The sequence below is a fragment of the Panthera uncia genome (genome assembly GCF_023721935.1).
Source record: "Panthera uncia isolate 11264 chromosome A1 unlocalized genomic scaffold, Puncia_PCG_1.0 HiC_scaffold_17, whole genome shotgun sequence".
In the NCBI taxonomy this organism is placed as follows: Eukaryota; Metazoa; Chordata; class Mammalia; order Carnivora; family Felidae; genus Panthera; species Panthera uncia.
The window spans coordinates 43224851-43248672 of NW_026057577.1; the positions used below are offsets into that span (position 1 = coordinate 43224851).

The 23822-nt window shown below is 36.8% G+C and overlaps 1 protein-coding gene across 3 annotated transcripts in view; it reads right to left on the bottom strand.

Annotated features, from left to right (window-relative positions):
- PDE4D (phosphodiesterase 4D) overlaps positions 1-23822 on the bottom strand; it is a 585222-nt gene that overhangs the window by 185229 nt on the left and 376171 nt on the right. For all 3 annotated transcript variants that reach the window (XM_049648543.1, XM_049648545.1, XM_049648544.1), the window contains exons 3-4: positions 10332-10368; positions 2440-2513 (exon numbers count right to left, since the gene is read on the bottom strand). In XM_049648543.1, the coding sequence (XP_049504500.1) occupies positions 2440-2513; positions 10332-10368 (111 nt within the window). The remainder of the gene's footprint in view (positions 1-2439; positions 2514-10331; positions 10369-23822) is intronic.

The window sequence follows — 23822 nt, forward strand, 5'->3', positions numbered from 1 at the left end:
GGACATACAATAGGTCAGGTTTAGGCATAAACTATGAGTTTCTATCCTCCTCTAGCTGCTCTTTTCTACTTTAATCTGTTTCATCCTTGCAAATCAGTTGAAAACTTTATCTTTCAAGGGATGGGTCTTAGGTCATCTCTTTAGAGACAGAAAGCCAGTCTGCTGCCTTCACACCTGTCTGGTAAACTGTTTGCCTGACACAGGTTTAGATGTTGGTACCCAAGTGACCATGTCTGAAGGAAGCATAAAAGGCATTATAAAGTTTGTAGTTTGCCTATTCAAAGACATGCCTTAATATTTGGGACTAAAATGTTTGGGAGTGACACCCGTAATTTCATGCCTCCTGTGAAGCTGAGACTTTCCAAAGAGGAGGTGACATTACCTATGAGTTACCAAATGCCAAAATACCCACGGGGCTGTTGAGATCACTGGGATATTATATGGCCATGGAGCACAGAAGACACGTTTGGTAATGGTAAACAAATACTGCAAGTAAACCCTCAGATTTCACATGCTACAGTATCACTTTGCTCTTCTAGCCAACAAGCACATGCAGAGTGACTGCTCTGTGCTGGCTCTTGTGTGAGGCACCAGGAACACACGTCAACCACATACACCCCCCAATGGCTGCAGGCTGACATTCTTCAGGGGTGCTCAGACAAGTAAATAGGTACCTGGAGCACAGAGGGATATGTGCTAACATAGGAGTTAGGTGTAGTATGCAGTTACACAGACATGGAAGGACGTACCATCAAGTCTGGGACCTGTGTGTACGTGTGTTATGTTGGGTGTTAGCCAGGGACGATGACCCCAAGTAAATTATATTTAAGCTGTGACCTAAAGAATGAATTGCAATTAGCCCAACGGATGAGGTGGGGGTGGAGAAGAAGGTGAGAAATGTTCAGACTGAGGAGACAGGACTGCGAAATCATTACCTGGAAAACAGGACAATTGACTGAAGCTTCTGGGTTCCATTTGAATAATTACTTGCGTTGTAGCATTTATATTGGTTTTTAAAAAAAACTTTGTTATCATAGAAAATGCATACATAGTGGCCAGAGCTTTTTTAAATTCACATGGAAAATGTGAATGTGTCAGTTACATTATTATGGGATTATTATTTTAAATTATTCACATCTTTTGGGGCGTCAGGGTGGCTCAGTCAGTTAAGCGTCTGACTCTGGCTCAGGTCATGGTCTCAGAGTTCACAAGTTTGAGTCCTGCATCAGGCTCTGTGCTGATAGTTTAGAGCCTGGAGCCTGCCTTGGATTCTGTGTCTCTGTCTCTCTCTCTCTGCCCCTCCCCTGCTTGCACTCTGTCTCTCTCTCTTCTTATTAAAAAAAAAAAAAAAAAAAAAAATTAAAAAAACATTTAAAACAATTAAAATTATTATTCAGATTTTCCATATACTTTTATAGACTTAGATAAGTTATAATTTTAAATAAATTTCTATCCACTGTTATCTTAATATTTATTTAAAGAAATTTTTTTTCTTCTGGTAAATTATTTGGACTTGATATTTTATTTTATTATTAATTTTTTAATGTTTGTTTATTTTAGAGAGAGAGAGACAGAGAGCACTAGCAAGGGAGGGGCAGAGAGAGAGGGAGACACAGAATCTGAAGCAGGCTCCAGGCTCTGAGGTGTCAGCACAGAGCCCGATGTGGAGCTCAAACTAGTGAACCTTTAGATCGTAACCTGAGCTGAAGTAGGATGTTTAACTGACTGAGCCACCCAGAGCCTCTGGAGTTTACATTTTAATGACTTGTTGTTTATTATTAATGATAGAATGCCAAAATAAGGAGCATTTGAGTAATTAGTTTTCCACTTAATCGTGAAAAATTATTTTCTCTTTTTAGATTTTTCACCTTTATTAGATGATTCAAATTATAATTATTTCCCATCTCAGCTTTCTGTCTTTCAAATGCTTCCTCTGTTATCACAAAAAAAAAAAAATCACAATTTTATTAATTGCTCCATGAGGCTCCTTATCTGAGATTCAGTAACAGCAGGAGAATCAAAGATCTTTGATATGATACAATGCTTCTCCAAGTTAAACTGGTGTCTTAGAATTAAGAGGATGACTTTGGATTGACTTTAAGGCTTGATGAGATTATATGTCCACGGTTAATTTATGAAGTAAAGCCAAAACGATAGAGTTACCCTGAGTGTGAATAACTGGGCAAAGGACTGATTATGCCAGGTGATTTCTGACAGACGCAGGCACCATATTTATTTCTCATACGGCTTCATTTCTGATATTAGAACCATCACTGCAAGTATTATAGAAAATTGACAGGACATCTTAGGTTTTAGCATAAATGGTTAGACAACATGGCAACGACTGAGAGAAATCAAATACATTGCCTTGAGTTCAACCAGACTCAGAAAACACCGTCTAAAAGTTTAGCATGACGGGGTGGGGAAAGGATAACTTACTTGCTAGGTGCTCGATCTTGCAAATTAGTTAATGCAGCAAAGTTGTTTCGTACAGTTCGCAGGCTGGCCAAGACCTACAACAAAAAGGGACTCTTTAAGCTCCTTGGAACAGAGCCATCTTTAACGCAATTTAAAATGGTTTGGTGATGTAAAAAGTAGTTTGTTAAGTGAAAACCTGATACTGCTTGCAACTTAGTTTCACATACCACTAAAGAATCTTTTAGTCCTTAGTGAAGTTTACATGTACCTATTTGAAATCTGGAGTGGTCAGACTGCAAAGATTTCCCAGGTATTTCTCCTCATTGTCAATGAATATGGTGACGTAGCAGAAGCTGACACAGTATTCCTGGATTCCTCAGCCACCAAACCAATATCTTAGGCAATATACATACAGTATTGTTACGAATTATGCAAATTCAAAATAGTATAATACAAAATAATAAGAAACTCTCACTTTAGGGGTAAAATTTTAAATATATGTTCCCAAATTCTCTTTAAATATTCACTAAGAATGTCAGACTTTCAAAGTCAGAAATCTAGGTGAATTTAAATTTTTTTTTCACTTTTGCCACATGGCTACCTAGCAAAGAAAAATTCTTTTCTTTGTTAAGGTTATCTGAATCATCAATTTTAAGATTCTTAAGGATGCATTTTCACATAAAATGAGACCACCCTATGTGCTCAAAACTGGGCCTATAGAAAGTACTAAAGAATTTTGTTGAAGAAATGAATGCATAGACACAACACACCCATATACACAAGGCGGGACCAGCATATCCCATCTATCTCTGAAGGTCCTTCTTTTTCTAATCTAGTGTAACTAGAAGGTGGCGAAAGAACTGGAAGTGAGGCTAGGAGAGAACATTTGCAAGAGCTTTACCTGCCTCCCTTTGCACTAGAATGGGTGAGTTTCCCTCAAGGTAGAGCCTCAAGGTGAGATTATAAGTAATGTGGGTGACAACCAGAATGTTGAGTTTAGCTAAAACATAGATTTCAATTGTCCTGTTAGGTACTACGTAAAGACCCAGACTGCCTGGCTCCGTTACGTATTCAGTGAATTTAGACAAGTTACATAATCTCTGTCTACCTCAGTTTCCTTTTCTGTAACCCAGGATAGTGATAGCTGTCTTTGAGGACTGTTGTGAAGATGATATGAAATGACAGGTTAGGTGCCAAGGACAGTGCCCAGCAAACAGAAAGCACTCAAAGAATATTAGCCCATGATGGCAACATTCCATTTGTTTAATGATCTGGCATGTGCATGGGGAGTTTACTTAGTGCCTATCATTGGTAACAAAGTGGGGTGGGGAACACAAATCTGTAGTTGTTCCCACTGTTCCAGAACTACTTCCAAAATGTTTTCATCCAGCTCTGACTTTGACTAAAGCCAGTCTAAATGTTTTTCTAAGACAAAAATGTCTCAGACATTTCTGAAACGGGCATTGATTCTTGTTGGTCACTGGGGTGCTGTTTACACCCCAGGACAGTGACCTACAGCATTATCCCCTGAAGGGGTTAACGGTGCTTCCTGAGGTGCCAACCATGATTAACTCAGTCACTGGAAAAACCTGGCTCATTATCACATGTAAACAACTCACAGCACTGAAAGGTCACGCTGCCTATGACGGAGTATTCAAATAACCAAGTGCTGACATCAGAGCATGCTGTCTTTCATTAGGCATGAAGTCTTGAATGATGCAGAAATAGAAATAAATCTGATAAATGATCCAGTGTCATTAAATCATACAGGCCTAATTTAGGCTTTAAGGATTGAATATCAAATATACTAATAAAATATTTTAAATGAGGTTATTGCACTCCCTAAATACTCCTTTTTTCTAGACAGAATTTTAACCTCAGAATTCTGAGACCTTTATCTAATAAATTATAGTGAGTTCACTGCATTTGACACCTGGGTAAACAGAAATAGTGCTGCAGCTAATTCAAGTTCTACGCTCATTTGAAAGAAAACATTAGTTCATGAAAGATAGACTATAATTGTTTTTCTGTGAAACAATTTTTGACTCTGTTATAGTAAAGGTTATTAAATCAGATAATTTTGTTTCAGATATTAATTTAAATTTCATGTAGTTTTTGCATAATCTATCTTCACACAGGACAGAGTTTAAACAGAACAAACGGTAGAATGTAAACTATATCTCCCTCATTAATAAAGACAAAAACCAAAATTATTGTTAGTTGTGAGAGGAGGCAGGTAGATGAAATTGACAACATATGCTCAGGGGGTATTAAACATATTGGTACTGTTCTACTTCTTTAGCTGCTGATTTTAGTGTCCTTTATATTTTAGATACTAACTAGATATATTCTCTTATATGCATGAATTACTTCAAAATAAAAAGTGAAAAAATAAATTTCCTTTCCAGCCCCTCGTCCAGGCATGCTGCCTGTCCCCTCTCCAAATTGACTTGTAGGTTGTCTCCTCACGTTTGCTTTTACAAACACTGCTGCAGTAAATAATTTTGTAAATATATCGTGCCTTTTGTGGGCTGATACTAGATCACTGTTTCTGTGGCAGGACAAATAATACTTTATAAAATTTCTAATAAGGATTAATTATTATCTCCTGCACTACAGCACACATATAATACTGGCAGAAGTATAAATAAAAGTTCCAGACATATGCTACAGGGGCGTTGCCCTGGATTTAGCTGATTGATCCTGGGTGCCTACATCACGAATGCACGGAGTTAGTGTTTCATGCTCTCACTTGTCTTGCAGGCCACAGAGTGAAGCATCTGGAACTCTAGGCTGTGTGGGAGAACTGGAAACAGTTTGACTCAAGCCCTTCAGTAAGGATCCAGTTATTCTTTGCTTTTGTTTCAGGGAAACTCTCACTCCCCTTGAATTCAACCTTTTGAGAATTATAGTCAGGGCTTTGCAACTCCAATACTTTTCTCCGCTACTTAAGGTGTGCTAACCAAAAAGTACCTTGAGGTTTTTCCCTTACACAGCTCAATGGTTAGAAAATGAAGGCCATTTCTTTCTCTTCTGCCCCTCCAAGCAACAGTGTAATCAGTCTAGGTCAAAAATACATTTTCAATGATGAGACATATATACACTTTAGGAAAGAAATCGTGACAGCACTATGGAAAACTTTTGCAGAGGTGGATGATGTATTGGCCCAGGAGAAGGATTGAATGTTATTTATACACATGAATCTTAGATTTTCTTAAATACCTTTAAACATTTATTAACCAGTAAGATTCACTGAAAATAGCAGGAAACTATGGGTTTCATTTAAAAGTTAAACAACAAACAACTGAGCATAATAGACTAAAAGAAATGTATACTTCTGTCAATGATTTCTTAAAAAGATGTTAAAAGGAGGTTGCTTCAAACAAACAGACAAAAAAAGATGTGGCAACAACATTCTCCTTAAAAATCCCTGCTTAAAAGGTAACAAAGAATTTTGAGGATTACTTTTCATTCCAATTACACTTTATACCAATAGATGGTGCTAAAATACAGACCAAGAGTTGCCAGTGGCCTTGAGGAAAGGGAGAACAAGAATTCCCTGCCTTGGTTTTACTTCCAGAAAAAAACAAAAACAAAAACAAAAACAACAAAAATGGAGTCAAAGTGTAATTATTTATAAGATAGAAAGGTCATTTTGATAGAAAACTTCTTTCCAAGTTATGTTTTAGTTAAACCATATGAAATTGTTCTTTTTGTAGGTCAACAGAGGTTGAATATTGATGGTTTCATATAATTAAATCTAAAAAGTACTTTGATTCCTAGATGCTAGCTGTAATTTCTTTTAATAAAATATCAGGGAAAAACTAGCAGAAGCAACTGAAATGTGATGACCAACTTCTTTTACAAGCCAGTAGGGGCGCCTGGTGGACTCATCAAGCTGGGGATTGAGATGAGCCACAAGGTGGTTGCTGCTGGGTGAAATGGGTCAGGGATACTCAGGGGCCTTAAAAATATAATACATTGGCAATGTTCGATTGCCAATGGAACAGTAATGTTCTATAGAGTTAGCGACTGGTACATTTTTTACAAAATTATCCTAGGTGTTATATTTTGCTTACAGTAAAGGTAAAAGGACTCATCTGTTCCTACTCTGTATATCTCCTTAGTTTTTTAACATGGGGGTTTCTTCAGGATCCCAGATAATAGTGGGTATTTTCCGGCTTTTCCTTAGTCAAATATTCCACTTCTTTTAACAAGATGAGAATTTCACCTAGATGAGAATTCTAGTTGGCTTGCAGTTTTACAAGGTAGTCATATCACATATCTGGACAGGTGTGGCCAGACGTAGCTAACTAAAAATCGGAGTTTGCTAAATTTCATCAGTGTTGTGTCTCACTGGTATTCCTTACTCTACGGAAAGAACTCTGGCCAAACTGTTCCTATACTTTTAGGAGGAAAAGGCCAGTTGTAGAGAGGCATGATGTGGCATGGCATTGGGATTCCTCTCAATACCTAGCCTTTGTGCCTAAGAAAATCCCCACACCAAAAGATTTCAACAAAAACATAGGAGAATATTTCAAAATGGAAATAAGTCACATCTATAAAGATGTCACTTTTTTGAGGACCAAAAAGATTCTGAGCTTATAGGGGAAATATAAGAAATTGGAAGTGGCAAAGAGTTTAGGTTAAACACCAGCAAGAATTTCTTACCAGGACAGTGTTGTGGACATGGGAACATAGTCTGAAGCAGTGTTGTAGGACCCCTTCTGAAGATTACATCTGTCCAAATGGGTTAGGTTTCAGCCATGTCCATCAAATTGGATGTCTTTCTAAATTGCTTTATAACAAGATTTTGTTCTCTTAGCTTTACAGAAATCTATGACTGGGGAATAAAACACGTTTTGGAGACTCAGGCAGAAAGCAATGAGTTCTCAAGTAGAGGCAGATGAGGTGGGTTTTGGAGACCTTTGACCTCTTTGGACAGTGTGAGGCTGATTATTAAGGATTATGGAAAGGAAAATACACTAAAAAAAATAAACCTAGGGAGATGTAAAGTAAAATGTCAATACTAGTTATTTGGGGGTTTGGAATTATGGGAAATTTCCATTTTTTCCTTTTGCTTATATTTCTTTTTAAAATTTTTATGGCAAAAGAAATTCTATTTTGAAAGGAGAATGTCTTTTTAGCCAGAATAATTTAGTGTGAAATTCTAAACTCCAAAGCATACTGGAGGAAGGGGATAATTCTTGGTCTGTTTGAACACTGCCTTGGGTGACTTGTCTAAAATCAAGTCTCCTGTCCATTTGCAAAAACAACTATGACATATTAAGCCAAATAATGCAGACATCACTTCAAGTGACTAAATATCTTTCATTTTAAGCATTATCTATAATATTTAGCATTCAATGGTATTATATCTCGTACTAAAAATTTAAGGTATTACTGGTTAGGTCAACAGAATATTCTAGGAGGTATCCAACAGGGCTTAAGAGAAGGTCATAGACAAACTGTTGCTTACTGGGCCTTTTTATCTGCTTTCCCAAAGATGCCCCATCAGTGGTGAAACTGTTCAGTACTTAACAGGCTTTTTTTTTTTTTTTAATTCTAGTATAGCTTTCCAGATCATGTACTTGAGTAAAAGGCCATTTGTGAAAATACGAAGCATTTAAAAAACAAAACAAAACAAAACAAAACAAAACAAAACAAAACAAAATAAAACAAAACAAATCTGCAGCCTCTGGGCCAATGACCAACCACCTTCCATAAGGTGTTATGAAACATTGAGCTAATCATATGTAAACTCTTCTAAATACATTCCAGGATTATTTTCAGGCATCAGATATGCCTATATACTATGCAGAGTTCGTTTATACTCAAATCCTAATTTCAAAAGTATTAAGTATATATATTTATTTAAAAAGTTTGCTAACATAGAATAAATGATTTTTTACATGTATATATTTCTCAGTGTACTAAAATTCTGTTGGTTTTTTTGTATATTATAGGAATACCATAGAATATGTGTAATTATATAGATTTCTTGGGAATTTAAGACCATCGATGGCAAGGACCAAATCAAATTTATTAATCTATGTATTGGAGAAAAATTTATTTTTTAAATAAAAGTATTTGTTATTTAATAAATACTACTTGAAGTATCATATACATATTTTTTCTCATTTTTTACCATATATTTAGATATACTTTTCTTACAACAATATCCAGAGACTTTAGTCAGAAGCAATAATAGTTAATTAGCTGAATAAACCATAGTTGGAATGATTATTTCTATGTTTGGTGATGGTTACTTATATTATTTTACCTGATTTTAATTTCTCACCCCGCTCTCACTCTTAGAAATAAAATTATGGGTATTCAATAGTAATCAGTTAAAAATCCCTAAATTTATATGATCTTGTTATCACAAAATATGATTAAAACAATGAAGAGTGTAAATGTTTTTTGAACGCAGAAATACGGGTACTAGAAAGAATTTATGATCTCTGGAAAAACCTTAAGCAAAAAAATCATTACTCTTCTAAAAGATATGGTGGTAATATTCTACTTTTAATTGCTGGCAGTAATGAAAAAAATCACTATTATATGGTGTGTTATTTATGGATTCACTAAATTTTTGGTCTAAGTTATAGCAATTATAAAATTTCATGAAATTTGAAAAAGTAGAAGAATTATGCATAATTCTATTATCTACACCCTGCGTTATGTTTTTTTAAAACTATTATAACATTTTAGGCATGAAAGAGCTCTTACTGATAACACTTAAAATTCATTTTGTTTTCTAGAAATTGTGCTGAGTATTTCACAAGTTTATTTTAATATCTTAAAAACCTCACGAAGTGGGTTCTATTGGAACTGTCATTTAGCAGAGGAGTAACCCAGGCTGGGGAAAGTTCCTTGATTTGCCCAAGGCCATTCACTGAGCAAGAGGAAGAGAGGGGGTTTGAACTGGGGTCTACCTTTATCACACAAGTCCTTCACCTTTGCTGGTTGAAAAAAGAAGCCTTAGAGAAGTTAAATGAGTTGCCCAAGGCACTAGAACTAGTTTTAGTTATAATTATGATTAGCCTTTATCATGATTTTTATAATCTATCTGGATCACTTGTATTCTCATACTCAATATTTCTTTTTAGCAGTCAGTGTTGGTTTTAAGCCTGTTTCATGCCCTGGTTAAATCAATAATACTCTATTCTTTCCTGGGTCTATCTATATCAGTGACTCTCAACTTTTCCTGGAAAAATACCGGGCCTTTAAAAAATACAGGTACTTGGATCCAATCCGCAGATTTTTGGATCCAGTTGATTAGGGATATGACCTGGGGCCTGGGATAACAGCTTCTAGGTGATTCTAATGTACAGCTAAGGTAGCAAAGCACTGACCTATACAAAGAATATCTGCTTTTCAACCATTTAATATATATTCCAAATGCTTTAGATCATTTTATCATCTTCCAGTATTTATGTCATATGGTTATTTTCATGATTTGTAAGCCTAAAGGGAGCAAATAAAGATAAATTTAAATCTGTACAAATGACACATAAAAAGGAGTAAATAAAGCATTAGGTTGAACTGAAATATTAAATTTCAAGCACTGATCATGTACCTAAATATACTAAATGTAACTTAATCCATGGTATAGATTTCTGCTTCAACTGTTTATATCAGTTAAGGAAATATGGTCTCATTTAAGTATGTCACTTAGGTAATTTGTAATCTGAAGCAAAGACATTCTTTGGGTCTATGGGTTTATAGGAAACAGTCCAATATGGTTAAGGTCACATCCTCTAACATTGCCTTTGAATTACTTAAATGAACCACAGAATTTTTATTTATACTTGCATTTGATTTACAGTGACATTAAGAACCAGAACTAATCCCCCAAATTAAATTCTCAAATCTGCGGCAAACCTGCCCGTTCACGAAACGGGGCTTACCTGAGCAAATGGAGTCACGATCAAGTCATCTCCATGTCTGAAAAACAAACCAAATCCTGGGTTAGAAATTATGATAACTCTATGACTACCTTTAACCGATATTAAATGTAAGCTCCACGTTCATAATTTCCCATTGAGAATTACAGTAATTCCATCCTTATTCTTCAGCACATGGTCTTCCCAGCCAGTGGGTTGAAAAAAAGTCTTCGGGGATGTTAAACATTGTCCAGGTGCCTTGGTGAAAAGGGGCTTCTTGATCATCAAGCAAGGTCACTGTTGCTTATTAAGTACACAGGACATACAATAGCAGAAGCTGAGTTCCGGCAGCGGGGCTGGAGGTTTACTCGTGGCTTCTTATGGTAGGTATTAGTAAGGGTGCTGTGGAAGGGGCTGGCAACTGCAGTGGCTTCAGTGAGAGGCCCCTGGACCAGCTAACACTTTGAAGGTGATGAGCATCGAGTCTTCCGCATCATGGTGTGTGACTTTTGGACAGGCTGGCAACTGTAGATGAAATGGACTGCATCATACACTAATAAAAACTCGGCGAAACTTTTCGACTGACTCACGTCCCGCTGCTGTAGCTACGGGGGAATGTTACCCCGTGTGTGCTGTTGCTGCAGCAACCTCGGCTACACCGAGCCTGGGATGCGGGAGCAAGGTGTCAGCATGACGTGACTGGGAGAAACCGGGAAAGGCAAGGAAAGTTGTGCAACATTCTACTCAGAGGAAAAGTGAGGAACCGGGGCCTAGAGTTCTTTCGTGGTATCTCTTAGTGTGAGTAACTCGTGAGAGGCACTTCTGCAATCTCCATGGGGTATTTCTTGATCTCGCTGGCTGAAGCTCTTTCACCAAAGGTGAATGTAATTACTCGACACAGAAAGCTTCCTAGACATGACTTTGACTGAGAACACTGCAACTGAACTGTTCACTTGGTCATGAACAATTCTGAAACAGACTGAATGACCTAAAACAACACCCATGAAATATGCTTCAGCACAAGCTGCATATGGATGACGTCAGTACACGGATCATTACCAATGATTAGAGCAGTTGTTACAGACATCATCAAATTACAGGGATCTTGAAATTCAAAGTGTGGGAAAATAAAAAGCAGGGAAAGGTCGGTACACACTTTAAAGGAAACGTGCTGTTTGACAACCCTTCGCTCCGGGATTACATTTGGGGAGGGGGAGGACACCTGTTTTTTTTTTTTTTTTTTTGTAGATTAATCAGATGGTCAAAATTAAAGTCAAAATGAAATCTAGATATTTTCCCGAGACAGTCTTCTATTTTATTTTTTATAATTGCCTGACTTTAAACTTTATTTTCTAAGAACTAAGTTATCCTGACCAACGCATACCACCAATCTGAAATTGAGCCCTGGAAATAAGTCATCTAGTTTTTTACATGAATTACATTGGATGACTCTAAACTAAAAAGGATGTGAATGTTTATTAAAACACGAATTCTTTCTTTGGTTGTATTTCATTCCCAAGCTTTGTAAAAAATATATTTAGAATATACGATTTATCAGTCTTGCTTCCCTTCCCTGTCAAAGCAGAAAGAAAGACAGTTATAATTTTAGTGATGGAGAGACTTCATTCTTTTAAATTGCTCAGAAATTTTTATCAAATATCTCAAGATTGTCTCAGTTCAGTAACAGTAAAAATATTTCTATTCTTTTTTTTTTTTTTAAGTTTATTCAGTTTGAGAGAGAGAGTGGAAGAGGGACAGAGAGAACAAATCCCAAATCCCGGTTCTTTTCAAAATGATGTAATGCTTAAATCATCTTTGAATATATAACAAATATATAATTTTTAAGTCTTTGTCTAAGCCCTCACCTCAGTATTGAAATGTTTTATCGGACCTACTGTCACAAGTACAATGATGCAGGTAAAATGTATGTTATTTTGTGAATGGAGGAAAATAAATATTATATAAACATACATTTTAGTTGTATCGTATAATGTGTGTATTATATTAAAGGAACAGAGCTGGTAAGTATGATCCAAAGAAGATTCATTTTGTTAGTATTGATAATTTGGCTTAACGTATTTGTGAATTTTGATCACCTATAATTGTACATACGCACAAAAGCCTATGATAGAAAATGATTCTGAAATGTTGCATTTGAATAGCATTCCAAACAAGGAACTTTTGTAAACAAAGAAACTTAGCTAATTAAAGTGTAGCTAGAAGGAATTATAATAACACACAACAAGATCATGGGGACTCCCTACAATGGGAAGAGACTGTAGGGTCCCTATCATTTGACGAGAAGCTTGCTTCAAATTTGCAATGAGTATTGTCTGGAGACTTGAAATTGTACCTCCTGGTGATATTATTCTTCTGAAGAAGATTATGTAACAGTGCTCTCTCATTTAAATAAAATCAAACATAACAACAACAAACTTTAATAAAAAAGGAAAGGGAATGCTTTCGGGGAAGAAAAAATAGCTTTTTGGGGGGATTGGTATATTTATAGGGAGAGGTGGGAAGAGAGTGACAGGGAATGGGTGGTGGGATCAGAAATAAAGCTCCATTTTTGACTTTGTATGTAAATATGTATGTATGTATGTATGTATGTATGTGGGCAATGAGATTGGGGCCTAGGTAATAGTCACAGCATTCCACACCATGCACCTCTGGTCTCATGATGTAGAAAGAAGTGCTCAGTCTCCTGCTGGGGCTCTTATGGGCTGAAACAGAGTCACCTACTCTAGGCAGGGAGGGCTGGCTGTGCCCTCCAGAGAGACATGACTGGGTCCCACGGGCCGGGAGATACAAGGCTCAATGGGCACTGTCGAATTTTCTGTTTTTTCAAAGAGGAATGACAGTAAGAGTTAAGAACTACTCCCTGTGCCTTTGGCCATCCTTCCCCTACTTCTGTATCACTTCCTACTTTATTTTCTACCCTCATTCTTTCTGTAGTAAGAAGCCACAAACATTAGCAAAAAAAACCTGAGGAAGTGAAACCCAAAAGCAAACCCTTTTACAGAGACTTCAACGGGATCGGGAAACTATTTAAGAACTTAAATATGGGGGAAAAATGTGTGTCATCTAACAAAATGAATTCAACCAACAGCAGCACCTGAGAATATAATTTTGTAAACTAGCTCATTTCAAAATCATGCTGATGCACACTAGGGCAGCAACCTTTCCATACTTTATTATTACTAAACCAGAAGGAAAGGCAGATAAAGTCAATGAGAAGAAAGTGTTACTTTATTAAGCAAAGATCCCTAATCCTATGATACCAAAAGCATTAATGGCCACAAAGTACCCACTGCATCTGATTGTTATACATTGCAAACTTCAGCACAAATGGTTATATGAAATAACGCTCTAACACAAGCCATGGGCTGAGGCTTACTTTCTGAATCTAATCTGGGGCCAACTTCTGTATCTTCTGTGCTTCACTCTCTGTTGTTATAAAACTAGAAAGAAATTCTCCTCTGGGGTTTGTCAGGAGGACTAGTGAATTAATAAACATACAGATAACTGGTCTTTTGAAATCCTGGTGTCTTTTTTCCCTTTGGCTCAAAACTATCATCCGTCTTCAATTCACCCTTAATCCACTTGTTTTGGAATTAGAGAGAAACAAGTATGCTCCCATTTCTAATATGTACATAAACATGTTTCTGGGCACCTAGGGTATCTGACAACACCCAAGAATGAGCCACAGGAGGAACACATCTACTCACCATGCTGCTCCCATGTTCACACAAGTACAGACATACACAATACACAAACAAACAAACAGACAACACAATCTACTCCAGCCTCTCATCAGGCTCTGTGCTCACGGTGTGGAGCCTGCTTGGGAATTCTCTCTCCCTCTCTCTCTGCCCCTCCCCTGCTCACTCTTTCTCTCTCAAAATTAATAAATAAAAACTTAAAAAAAAACACCATCTCCCTCAGCTTTTAAAAAACTGATACATACAATGTGAATGTAAATCATGTATAAACTGTAGGAAACTTGGAAAATACAGAAAAAACTTGCAGAACTACTCAACAGTAACTGTGGCAATGACAGTTTCCTTCTGGATTATGTAAGCACATGTATATTATATATGATTTTTATGGAATACAGGATTTCTTACACAGAGTCATGTTGTATATTTCATTTTATATCTTGCTTTTAACATTAAATATATTGAATCATGAAAAATTGTACATGCCTTTATACTTTTAAAACATTTTTAATATTTCTTGTCTATTTTTAGTAATCTCTAAATTTTTCAAGTAGACACCAATCCAAATATATTAAATATAAATGCAATTCTATTTTAAAATTAAAATGATTTTAAATAATTGTACAAATACTCAAATTCATTTTAGTTTTTCATTTCTTTAAAAACAACTTAGTAAAGGGGTGCCTGGGTGGCTCAGTTTGTTAAGTGTCTGACTTCGGCTCAGGTCATGATCTCATAGATCATGGGTGGGTTCCAGCCCCACATCAGGCTCTCTGCTGTCAGCACAGAGCCCACTTTGGATGCTCTGTCTCCTTCTCTCTCTGCACCTCCTCCACTGATGCTCTCTCTCTCTCTCTCTCTCTCTCTCTCAGTCTCTCTCTCTCAAAAATATATAAACATTAAAAAAAAACAACTTCACTAAAGATAGTGTGCTTATTTCTGATCAAGCACTCATAAGATAAAGCTAAGTGTTAAAATATTACATGAAGAATTGGGTTCATTGAGAAAAAAATTCATGGAGATGTTGAATATTTTATGTTGTAACCATTTTAATTAAAATCACAAAACTATGGTTTCAGACAATAAATGTATGATGGAAAATTTGGCTACTAAGTACATTTTGAGAAACTAAATTCTATTTTTCCATAGATACCATTTTTATTTTTATTTCTTAACGTTTATTTATTTTTGAGACAGAGAGAGACAGAGCATGAATGGGGGAGGGGCAGAGAGAGAGGGAGACACAGAATCGGAAGCAGGCTCCAGGCTCTGAGCCATCAGCCCAGAGCCCAAAGCGGGGCTCGAACTCACGGACCACGAGATCGTGACCTGAGCCGAAGCCGAAGTTTAACCGACTGAGCCACCCAGGCGCCCCGTAGATACAATTTTTAAAAGGTGATCTATTTTTCCAAAAAAATAATGTTGGCTTTGAGAAACTATAAATGTCACATTTAAGAATGTAAGGAACCCTCCAGAATTACTTATGAAGAAGGCATTATGATTTTGATAAACTCCTAGTAGGCATTATATTGCTAAAAGAAAGAGACAAACAACAAATGAAAAAATGTACTTCATTTGTATCAGATTCACTTGATGACACTGGTCCTCTAAAGTGCTCAGCCTTTTAATTTAGAACTGGCTACACTCTAAGTAAAAAAGTAAAATAAAATAATAAGTAGTACCTACATTTATGAACCCCAGGGAATGATGTTCCTATATAACAAAGCCAACCTCTGGCAGACCTGAATGTGATTTTCCTCCCTGAAGCTACTGCCGTGTAGAATTCATATAATCCATTACCACAAAAGTTTGGTCCTTCGGTCAAAAGTCACAACTACCAAAACGTGTATTTGGGCAAGAAGGTCTAACATTTTACTGAAAATCCAAAATAATGTAAATTAATATAGGAGCAAAATTAAAGCTGTTCAATATTGTATAAGGTAGTATGTTCCAATTTCTTTTTTCACTATCAAACTCCAAGCCACGTTTGTGGGTATTTGCATATCTAGCTTTGATGTTTTTTTGCTAATGTGAACTATAGTTACCAGTCATCAAGTTGGAATGTTTACCCCATTTGAAGAGCACCTTGGTGTTTATATCCCATACCAGCACAAAAAGGAAAAACAAACTTACAGCTCTTTCCTCAATTTTAACAGAAAAATAAGCTAATATAAAAACAGGTGAATGAGGCGATTCAAGTTCTTAAGTTTATTGAGGAAACAGCCTATCTTATATACTTTTAATCCTTTCTTTGCCCTTGAATTGTAATTTCCTCATATACTTGAGTAATAACTTGTTCTGAAGACCTTTACCCTGATGCCCCACAGAATAACTCAATGTCTTATTGGTTTCAGCACTGATGGCCCTTATAATATGTTACTATTTTTTCTTAAATGGAGCTTTCAATATAATTATTAAAAAATAAGAGTACAAAGATCTAACAAAATTATAAATAATAATGGTAATAATCACAAAGAATTATACTTATTATAAAACAGTAATGACCACTAACATTCATTGAATGACTACTGTGTGCCAGGCACTGTGTAAAGCACTTTACATTGAGTGTCTCTTATTAAAGTCTTTTTGTAGATGAGGAAAGGGAAGCCTAAGAAGGACAAAAAATGCATGCCTATGGAGTGATAAGGCCAGGATTCAAATTTGGGCAATACGACTTTGGTGGGTCTGCAAGTAAATACTGCAAATTTGTGTCTGTAATATATTTATCAATGCCCGAAGCACATTCAAAACAATGCCCAACCTCTAGTGCATTTTCCATTTATGGAAACCATTAGTATCAATGACTTACAAAACAAGCTTTGCCCACCTACTGATTTGCAGGTCCTTCCACCCTGAAATAATAAATACAACGAAGTAAAATAATTTTTGGTTTCTAAACAGGTTCTGGCTGATAGATGAATATCATATGTCCATATTCAGATTGTAGCAAGACTGTATGCATGCTGTATGTAACAAAGTCCTCTTAAGATGGCATTTATGTGCATATACAGTTATATGTAAATATATGTAAATGTGTGTGTGTGTGTGTGTGTGTGTGTGTATGTGTGTGTGATCCTTAGGGAAATTTTATAGGCTCTCTTTCCTTTTACATAAGTATGTTGGTCTTCTGCCTTCTGTATTTCAAATAACAGGGAAAAAAGTACTGGGCGAGAAAACCCATCACCAGTCTCATTAGTATAAATAGAATTTATTATTTTGCCTGTACAACGCAATAGAAAGAAACTCTTTAAAAAACATCTGCTCTGCAAACAGTATATTTTATGGAATGTTTCATTTCATATGATTAAAACATAATAACAGAGCCTGCGGTTTGGGGTGGGGCAGGACATATATGGGGAATTTCTGTATCTTCCTCCTAATGTTGCTATGAAACTAAAACTGCTCTAAAAAGTAAATTCTTGAAATTAAAAAAATTCTTGAATATATAACTTTAGAAATGGATATGACCTGGGTGCCTGGGTGGCTCAGTCGGTTGAGCGTCCGACTTTGACTCAGGTCATGATCTCACAGTTTGTGGGTTCGAGCCCCGCATCAGGCTCTGTGCTGACCTCTTGCTCAGAGCCTGGAGCCTGCTTCAGATTCTGTTTCTCCTTCTCTCTTTGCCCCTCCCCCGCTCACGCTTTGTCTCACTCTGTTTCTCAAAAATAAATAAATGTAAAAAAAAATTAGAAATGGATATGACCTTAGAAGTCACTTAGTCTACTGAAATTTAGATCATTTGCTCACGTCTTATTCACATTTTAAGAATTACAAACGAGACTGATATTTGACTCCCCTAATTCTTAAAAGAAAACTTCTCAGTTTTTGACCCAGGCTTGCTGTTATCACATGTCCTGATGATAAAGCAAATGGAAGTGGAGTTAATGCAACAGAAGCAAAACTTCTCTAGTTTGAAGTGTAATCTCTTTATTTGTCATAAAACAAAACTCTGGGCATCATCAGAGAAGGTACATGATGCCAGTAAATCAACTCAAATTTGTTAGTTACACTATGGCACAAAAGATAATCTAAAATCTCTAAATTTTATAAATTTTTTATAATTATACATCAAACACTTTCCAATTTTAATAAGTTACAAAGTGTATATAGCTATAGTCACTAAGCACATTAGTTATTTTGTTTAATAAAAGCCACTACAATGGAGGGATTCTTCCAAGAGTGCTGATGTCACAAATTACCATCATAGCTTTGAGTAGGGACTTTTGTGCAGGGTGAGGAGTGAAGGAGAGGGCTGAGGACTCAGCAAGCTTTCACAAGTGCCCTCACTTTGTGTTCTAGGAATAGGTTCCTCTTTCACAGAAATGTATCTTATCTGACAGTCTCATTCTTAACGTCAGTGGCCCTGCCCTCTTGGTTTTTCTCCAGGATGGGTTAGGAAGAAAGATTTATGGGGAGCTAATGCAACACTTCTTAAAGATCTTCATGGGATAAAAAGATTCGGTGTATTATAAAGAACAGTGTGATCACATAGAGAAGAGTAAGAGTAAGAATAAGAAGCAGTACCGTCTTATGCATCCCTACTATGTGCCAGACACTATGATCTGTTGGCACACAGTATTTAATTCTGACGACTGTGCATTAATCGGATGCCCATATTCCCATTCTAAGATAAGGATGTAGGCTCAGGGAAACTTAAGTAACTCAGTGGCGGTCATGCCCTTGGCAAGCAGCAGACTTCAGTGGTTTCCAAACGCCACGGCGAGAGCTAGTCCTTGCCCAACAGAATGTTCATTGGTCCTTGTCAAAGTGAGAGCAAACATGGACCATGGGGTAGGGTTTCGAACAAGGCAAACACATTCCTTTTGAAAACTCTCCTTCATTCCAAGGTCATGTCCTTTTTTACTGAAATGAAAATGCCTTTTAAAAATAAAATGATTGTGTATATTGATAAAGATTTTCTTGTTAATGTCCTTTACATGGCAAAATGGCAAAGCATGTGGTTGCTGACCTGGGGGTCAGCCTCCCAGGTAGTTTTTGAAATCTTACTGTGTCACGGAATCCCAAGACATAGAAATGTGTAGTGTAGCTGGACTTAAACTCAGGCTTTAAAATGCTGTTTAGTTTCTACCACACCATGCTGCCTTCTGCACGCTTGAGTGGATTCAGACTATTGTGCAGTCACATAATAGTACATATTCCAGATTCTGAAATAGCACGGTCCAACAGAAATTTCTGCAATGACAGAACTATTAAATATTCTCTATCCATGTTATCCAATACAGGATCTACTAGCCACATGTGGCTACTTAGGACTTGAAATGTGACTAGTGCAATCAAGAAGCTGAAGTTTACGTTTTATTTAATTTTAATTAATTTAAAATATGAGAAGATCATAATAGCTGATGATTATCATGTTAACCACTGCAGTTCTTGAGCAATCTGTAGAAAACTTCAGTTGCAAGTCTTCTGAGGGAAGACAATCTTTAATATAACTGAATAATAATAAAAATCTACTCTCAGCTTGGAGGCAAAAGAACATTGATACATTGAAATAACAAAAATTCCTGATTGGCAAATGGCAAAGACCCTCAGCCAAAAAAATTTTCCCAAATGCCCATCAGGATTCTCCATCCCTTAAAGCAAACCATAAAAGACTCTTAAATACAGAGAACAAACTGGGGGTTGAGGGGGTGGGTTAAATGGGTGAGGGGCATTAAGGAGGGCACTTGTTGGGATGAGCACTTGTGTTATATGTAAATGATGAATCATGGCAGTCTATTCCTGAAGCCAAGACTAGACTGTATATTAACTAATTTGAGGGGGAAAAAAAAGATTCTCCATCCCTTAAAGAGAAATAAAGATTTTAGTTTAATTGTTTTACTTATTTATTATAGTCTCATCTAGAGGCTGCTGTCCTGCCAGCAAATACCAAAGGAATGGTCTAGCAAAAGCTGTTGATCAAAATTATCATATTCAGGGTCAAGATACCTGGACTGTAGGGGCGCCTGGGTGGCTCGGTCGGTTAAGCGTCCGACTTCAGCTCAGGTCATGATCTCGCGGTCCGTGAGTTTGAGCCCCGCGTCGGGCTCTGTGCTGACAGCTCAGAGCCTGGAGCCTGTTTCAGATTCTGTGTCTCCCTCTCTCTGTGACCCTCCCCCATTCATGCTCTGTCTCTCTCTGTCTCTCTCTGTCTCAAAAATAAATAAACGTTAAAAAAAAATTAAAAAAAAAAAAAGATACCTGGACTGTAATTCATGGTGTGTGTGTGTGTGTGTGTTCATGCATATGCATATGTGCTCAACCACATGCAAAATATTTCTAAGCAGAAATTTGTGATTTCTAAAACTGAGCTAATGATATTTTTCCTAGTTTTCTTAATATGATTGTTTTGAGGATTAAGCATTAAATTTTATGGGAGAATTCTCTATCAATTATAAGGACTATCCAGATGCCAAGCAATTTTTTAAATGCTTATTTATTTTAAGAGAGACAGAGGCAGAGAAAGGATCCCAAGCAGGCTCCGTGCTGTCAGCACAGAGCACTATGCGGGGCTCAATCTCAGGAACTGTGAGATCATGACGTGAGCTGAAATTAAGAGTCAGATGCTTAACCCACTGAGCCACCCAGGTGTCTCAGACGCCAGGACATTTTTAAGAACATATTCCTATCTGTATACTTCTAAGCATGTATCAAATACTTGTCAAAAACTAAAGGTATGTGCTTCACTCCTCAGAGTCTACTGAAGCTTAGCCACAAAGGAGGAAACATGGTAGACCTTGTGAATATACCAAACTTAAACTGATGACTGCAAGGTCTGTTCACGAATCTTTGAGCATTTGCAAAGTGCTCCTGTGTTTGGAGAACTGGATTCTAGACAAGTTGTCTGTCTGGGAAACATCAAGTCTCCTCCCTAGATAAATAGTATAAAACGGGCTACCTATAAACAAATGCAAAGCAAACAAGTGAAACCAAAAAATAGTGAAACATGTGTTAGAAATTTTACCTCATCTCTACAGTACGTGGAATAAATGAATAGAAACTCAATGGACTGAACATAAAGAATACCTATGAAAAGACAACATGTGCAACTAACTATGATTTAATGTAAAATATTTCTTTTTATCAACTACCTTCTTTTTAGTTTCTGTAGGAATGTATTCATAATTGAAAATAATGATTAGATGAAAGTTTTATTCCAATGCACTTAAAAAATTGCCATAGGGATCTTTAGAGAGCACATAAATCATAATGCTTGTTTTCTGAATTTTCTAGCAACCCCCTCCAATTCCCCCCCCCCCCCAAAAAAAAGCAATCAAACAGAGAAACAAAAAATAACAAGCCAAACAAACAAGCTGGCCCTGGTGCACAGAACAAATTCAGTTTGAAGTTTTCAAAGATGCAAAACCAGGATTGGACATTGAGACAAGGAAACATGAGATCTGCATATAGCCTTGTTCTCCTTGGGAGTGAAACAATGAACTGAAAGGTCTTGGTTTGGGGACCATTCATAACCATTTACTAGGAGACAATGTTGTCCACTGAACTGCTTAAATGATTCTCTGTCACAGTGCAGCCTCCCACATTTTCAGAGAGGCAAGCAGCTATTCTCTCCTCCTGCTTTAAATTTTGTTTTTAACGTTTATTTATTTTTGGGACAGAGAGAAACAGAGCATGAACAGGGGAGGGTCAGAGAGAGAGGGAGACACAGAATCTGAAACAGGCTCCAGGCTCTGAGCTGTCAGCACAGAGCCCGACGCGGGGCTTGAACTCACGGACCGCGAGATCATGACCTGAGCCGAAGTCAGACACTCAACTGACTGAGCCACCCAGGCGCCCCTCTCCTCCTGCTTTTAACCTGTCACTTCCAGTGAGAAGTTACAGAAACTGAAAGCTTACATATGTCTAGACATAAATTGTCCAGTCATTAATGACAACACACTTTTCTTTGTCCAGGGTTAAGAAAACCCCTGAAATCTCAAGATAGTTAATGGAAACCTGACACAAAACCAGAGAGAAATTACACTAGGCAGGTGGAATCTGAAGAAAAACCATGGGTCTCGTTAAAGGCTTCCTTTGTTCACTTTTGTAATACTATACCTTTAAATGCTTCATATTGCAGGGATTTAGTGGGTATGAGTTACTCATACTCCCTAGTACATCTTATCTCAAGAAACACATCCCATAAATGTTCTAGCACTATGATTACTTTATATGGCTCAGATAACAGTACAGAAGACATGGAGAATAATTCACTAAGGATCTAAGACTGGTAAGCAAAATAAATATTTAAAGTGACTGATATGTAAGTGAAACAGGGATATATAGGAATCTTAATATTGACTGGGAAAGTCTCCTTTTCTACCTAGAATTAAGAAAATATAAGTGACAGGAATGCACGATCCAAACAAAATTTTTCTCTTGTTTCCGTGGGCCTATGGTATCTTCAAACAATACCCTGGCATGGAATAGCCACTGTCAATATTTGCTGAATGAGGAAAAACATTTCACTCTGAACTAAAAATGCAGGCAATTAACACAGTCCTTTATTTGGAAAATGGTAGAAGACACGGACGTGGCACTTCCGTCAGGAATGGACTGTCTTCTTTCTCCCAGCCTGTCACCAACTGCCCATTCCTACCACCCATCACCAAAATTTAAAATTCAGAAAATTTCATTTTCGAATACACTGGAGCATGGTTTTTATTTTAGTCCTCCTTAATACACAGAGGAATGAACATGGGGGAAAGGAAACCAATGAGATCCCGCAGGCCCGGTGTCCACAACTGACAGAACTAGATAGAACCTCTTTTGTAATGGCCACCTGCCCCTGACCAATCAAGAGACAGGAGCCAATAATTTCCACCCAAGTCACTCACCTGGAGCCACTCAGCACTGACAGCGCTGGACAGGCTACTGTGCTCATTTTTCTTATTGAACATGGTTTTAAAAATTTCCTAATTTTAGTTTATTTTACTCACAAATTGCTCTGAGAGATTATGTTCTTTGTACACACTGAAAAATAAGCTGGCTCCTCCATGACTGAGGTTGATTCAAGTTTACTCTCCAGCAGGAGTCTGATGACTCACAGAATTGTGGGGTGATCACTTTTATTTTAAGCACCTTTTCTTCTCATTTTTTTTAAAGTAAATGTTACCCTTTGCTAAATAATAAGTCTAAGGTAAGAGTATAGCTGTATCATCAAACGTTTACAAGTTTAAACAGCTCATTCTCATAGACCCTTTTTCTCCTAGGTATTGGAGCTGAAGAACACTTGAGTGACTATCTTTATGTTTCTTCCCTGTGTCCCCCCTGCCACACAGTTCAAACTAGAGTCCAAACAACTGAGGAATGTACAGGATATGAAGAAAATTCAGAAAGGAAAATGGCACACTAAATATAAGGGCAAATTCCCCTGAAGATGTAATAGATTGCAGGAATCTAATCACAGAAATAATGAGTTTTTAATGTTTGGTCATTCTCTATTTCTATTTTCCCCCTGCTTTAAGGACCTGTCAAAACTAATACTTATTTTCCTATTTCCCCTAAGACCTCAAGATATATCTATTATTTTGGCACTGATAATCAAAGCCTATTTGAACAAATAACTTAATAATTTGTTACCTAAACATGCTCACACCATCTTGCTGGAGTAATGCATTAAAATCAACTCTTTATTTTTACTCTATGGCATCAATAGACATGATCACTTAAAATGTCAGAACATTAGAAGTTCCTTTTTATAATTTTTTAAAAGTATGAGATTAGAAAGAAATAAAATGTGTACTTTGCTGGTATTTTTAATTCCTTAATTCAAAGACTGAAGAAGTACGTTTAA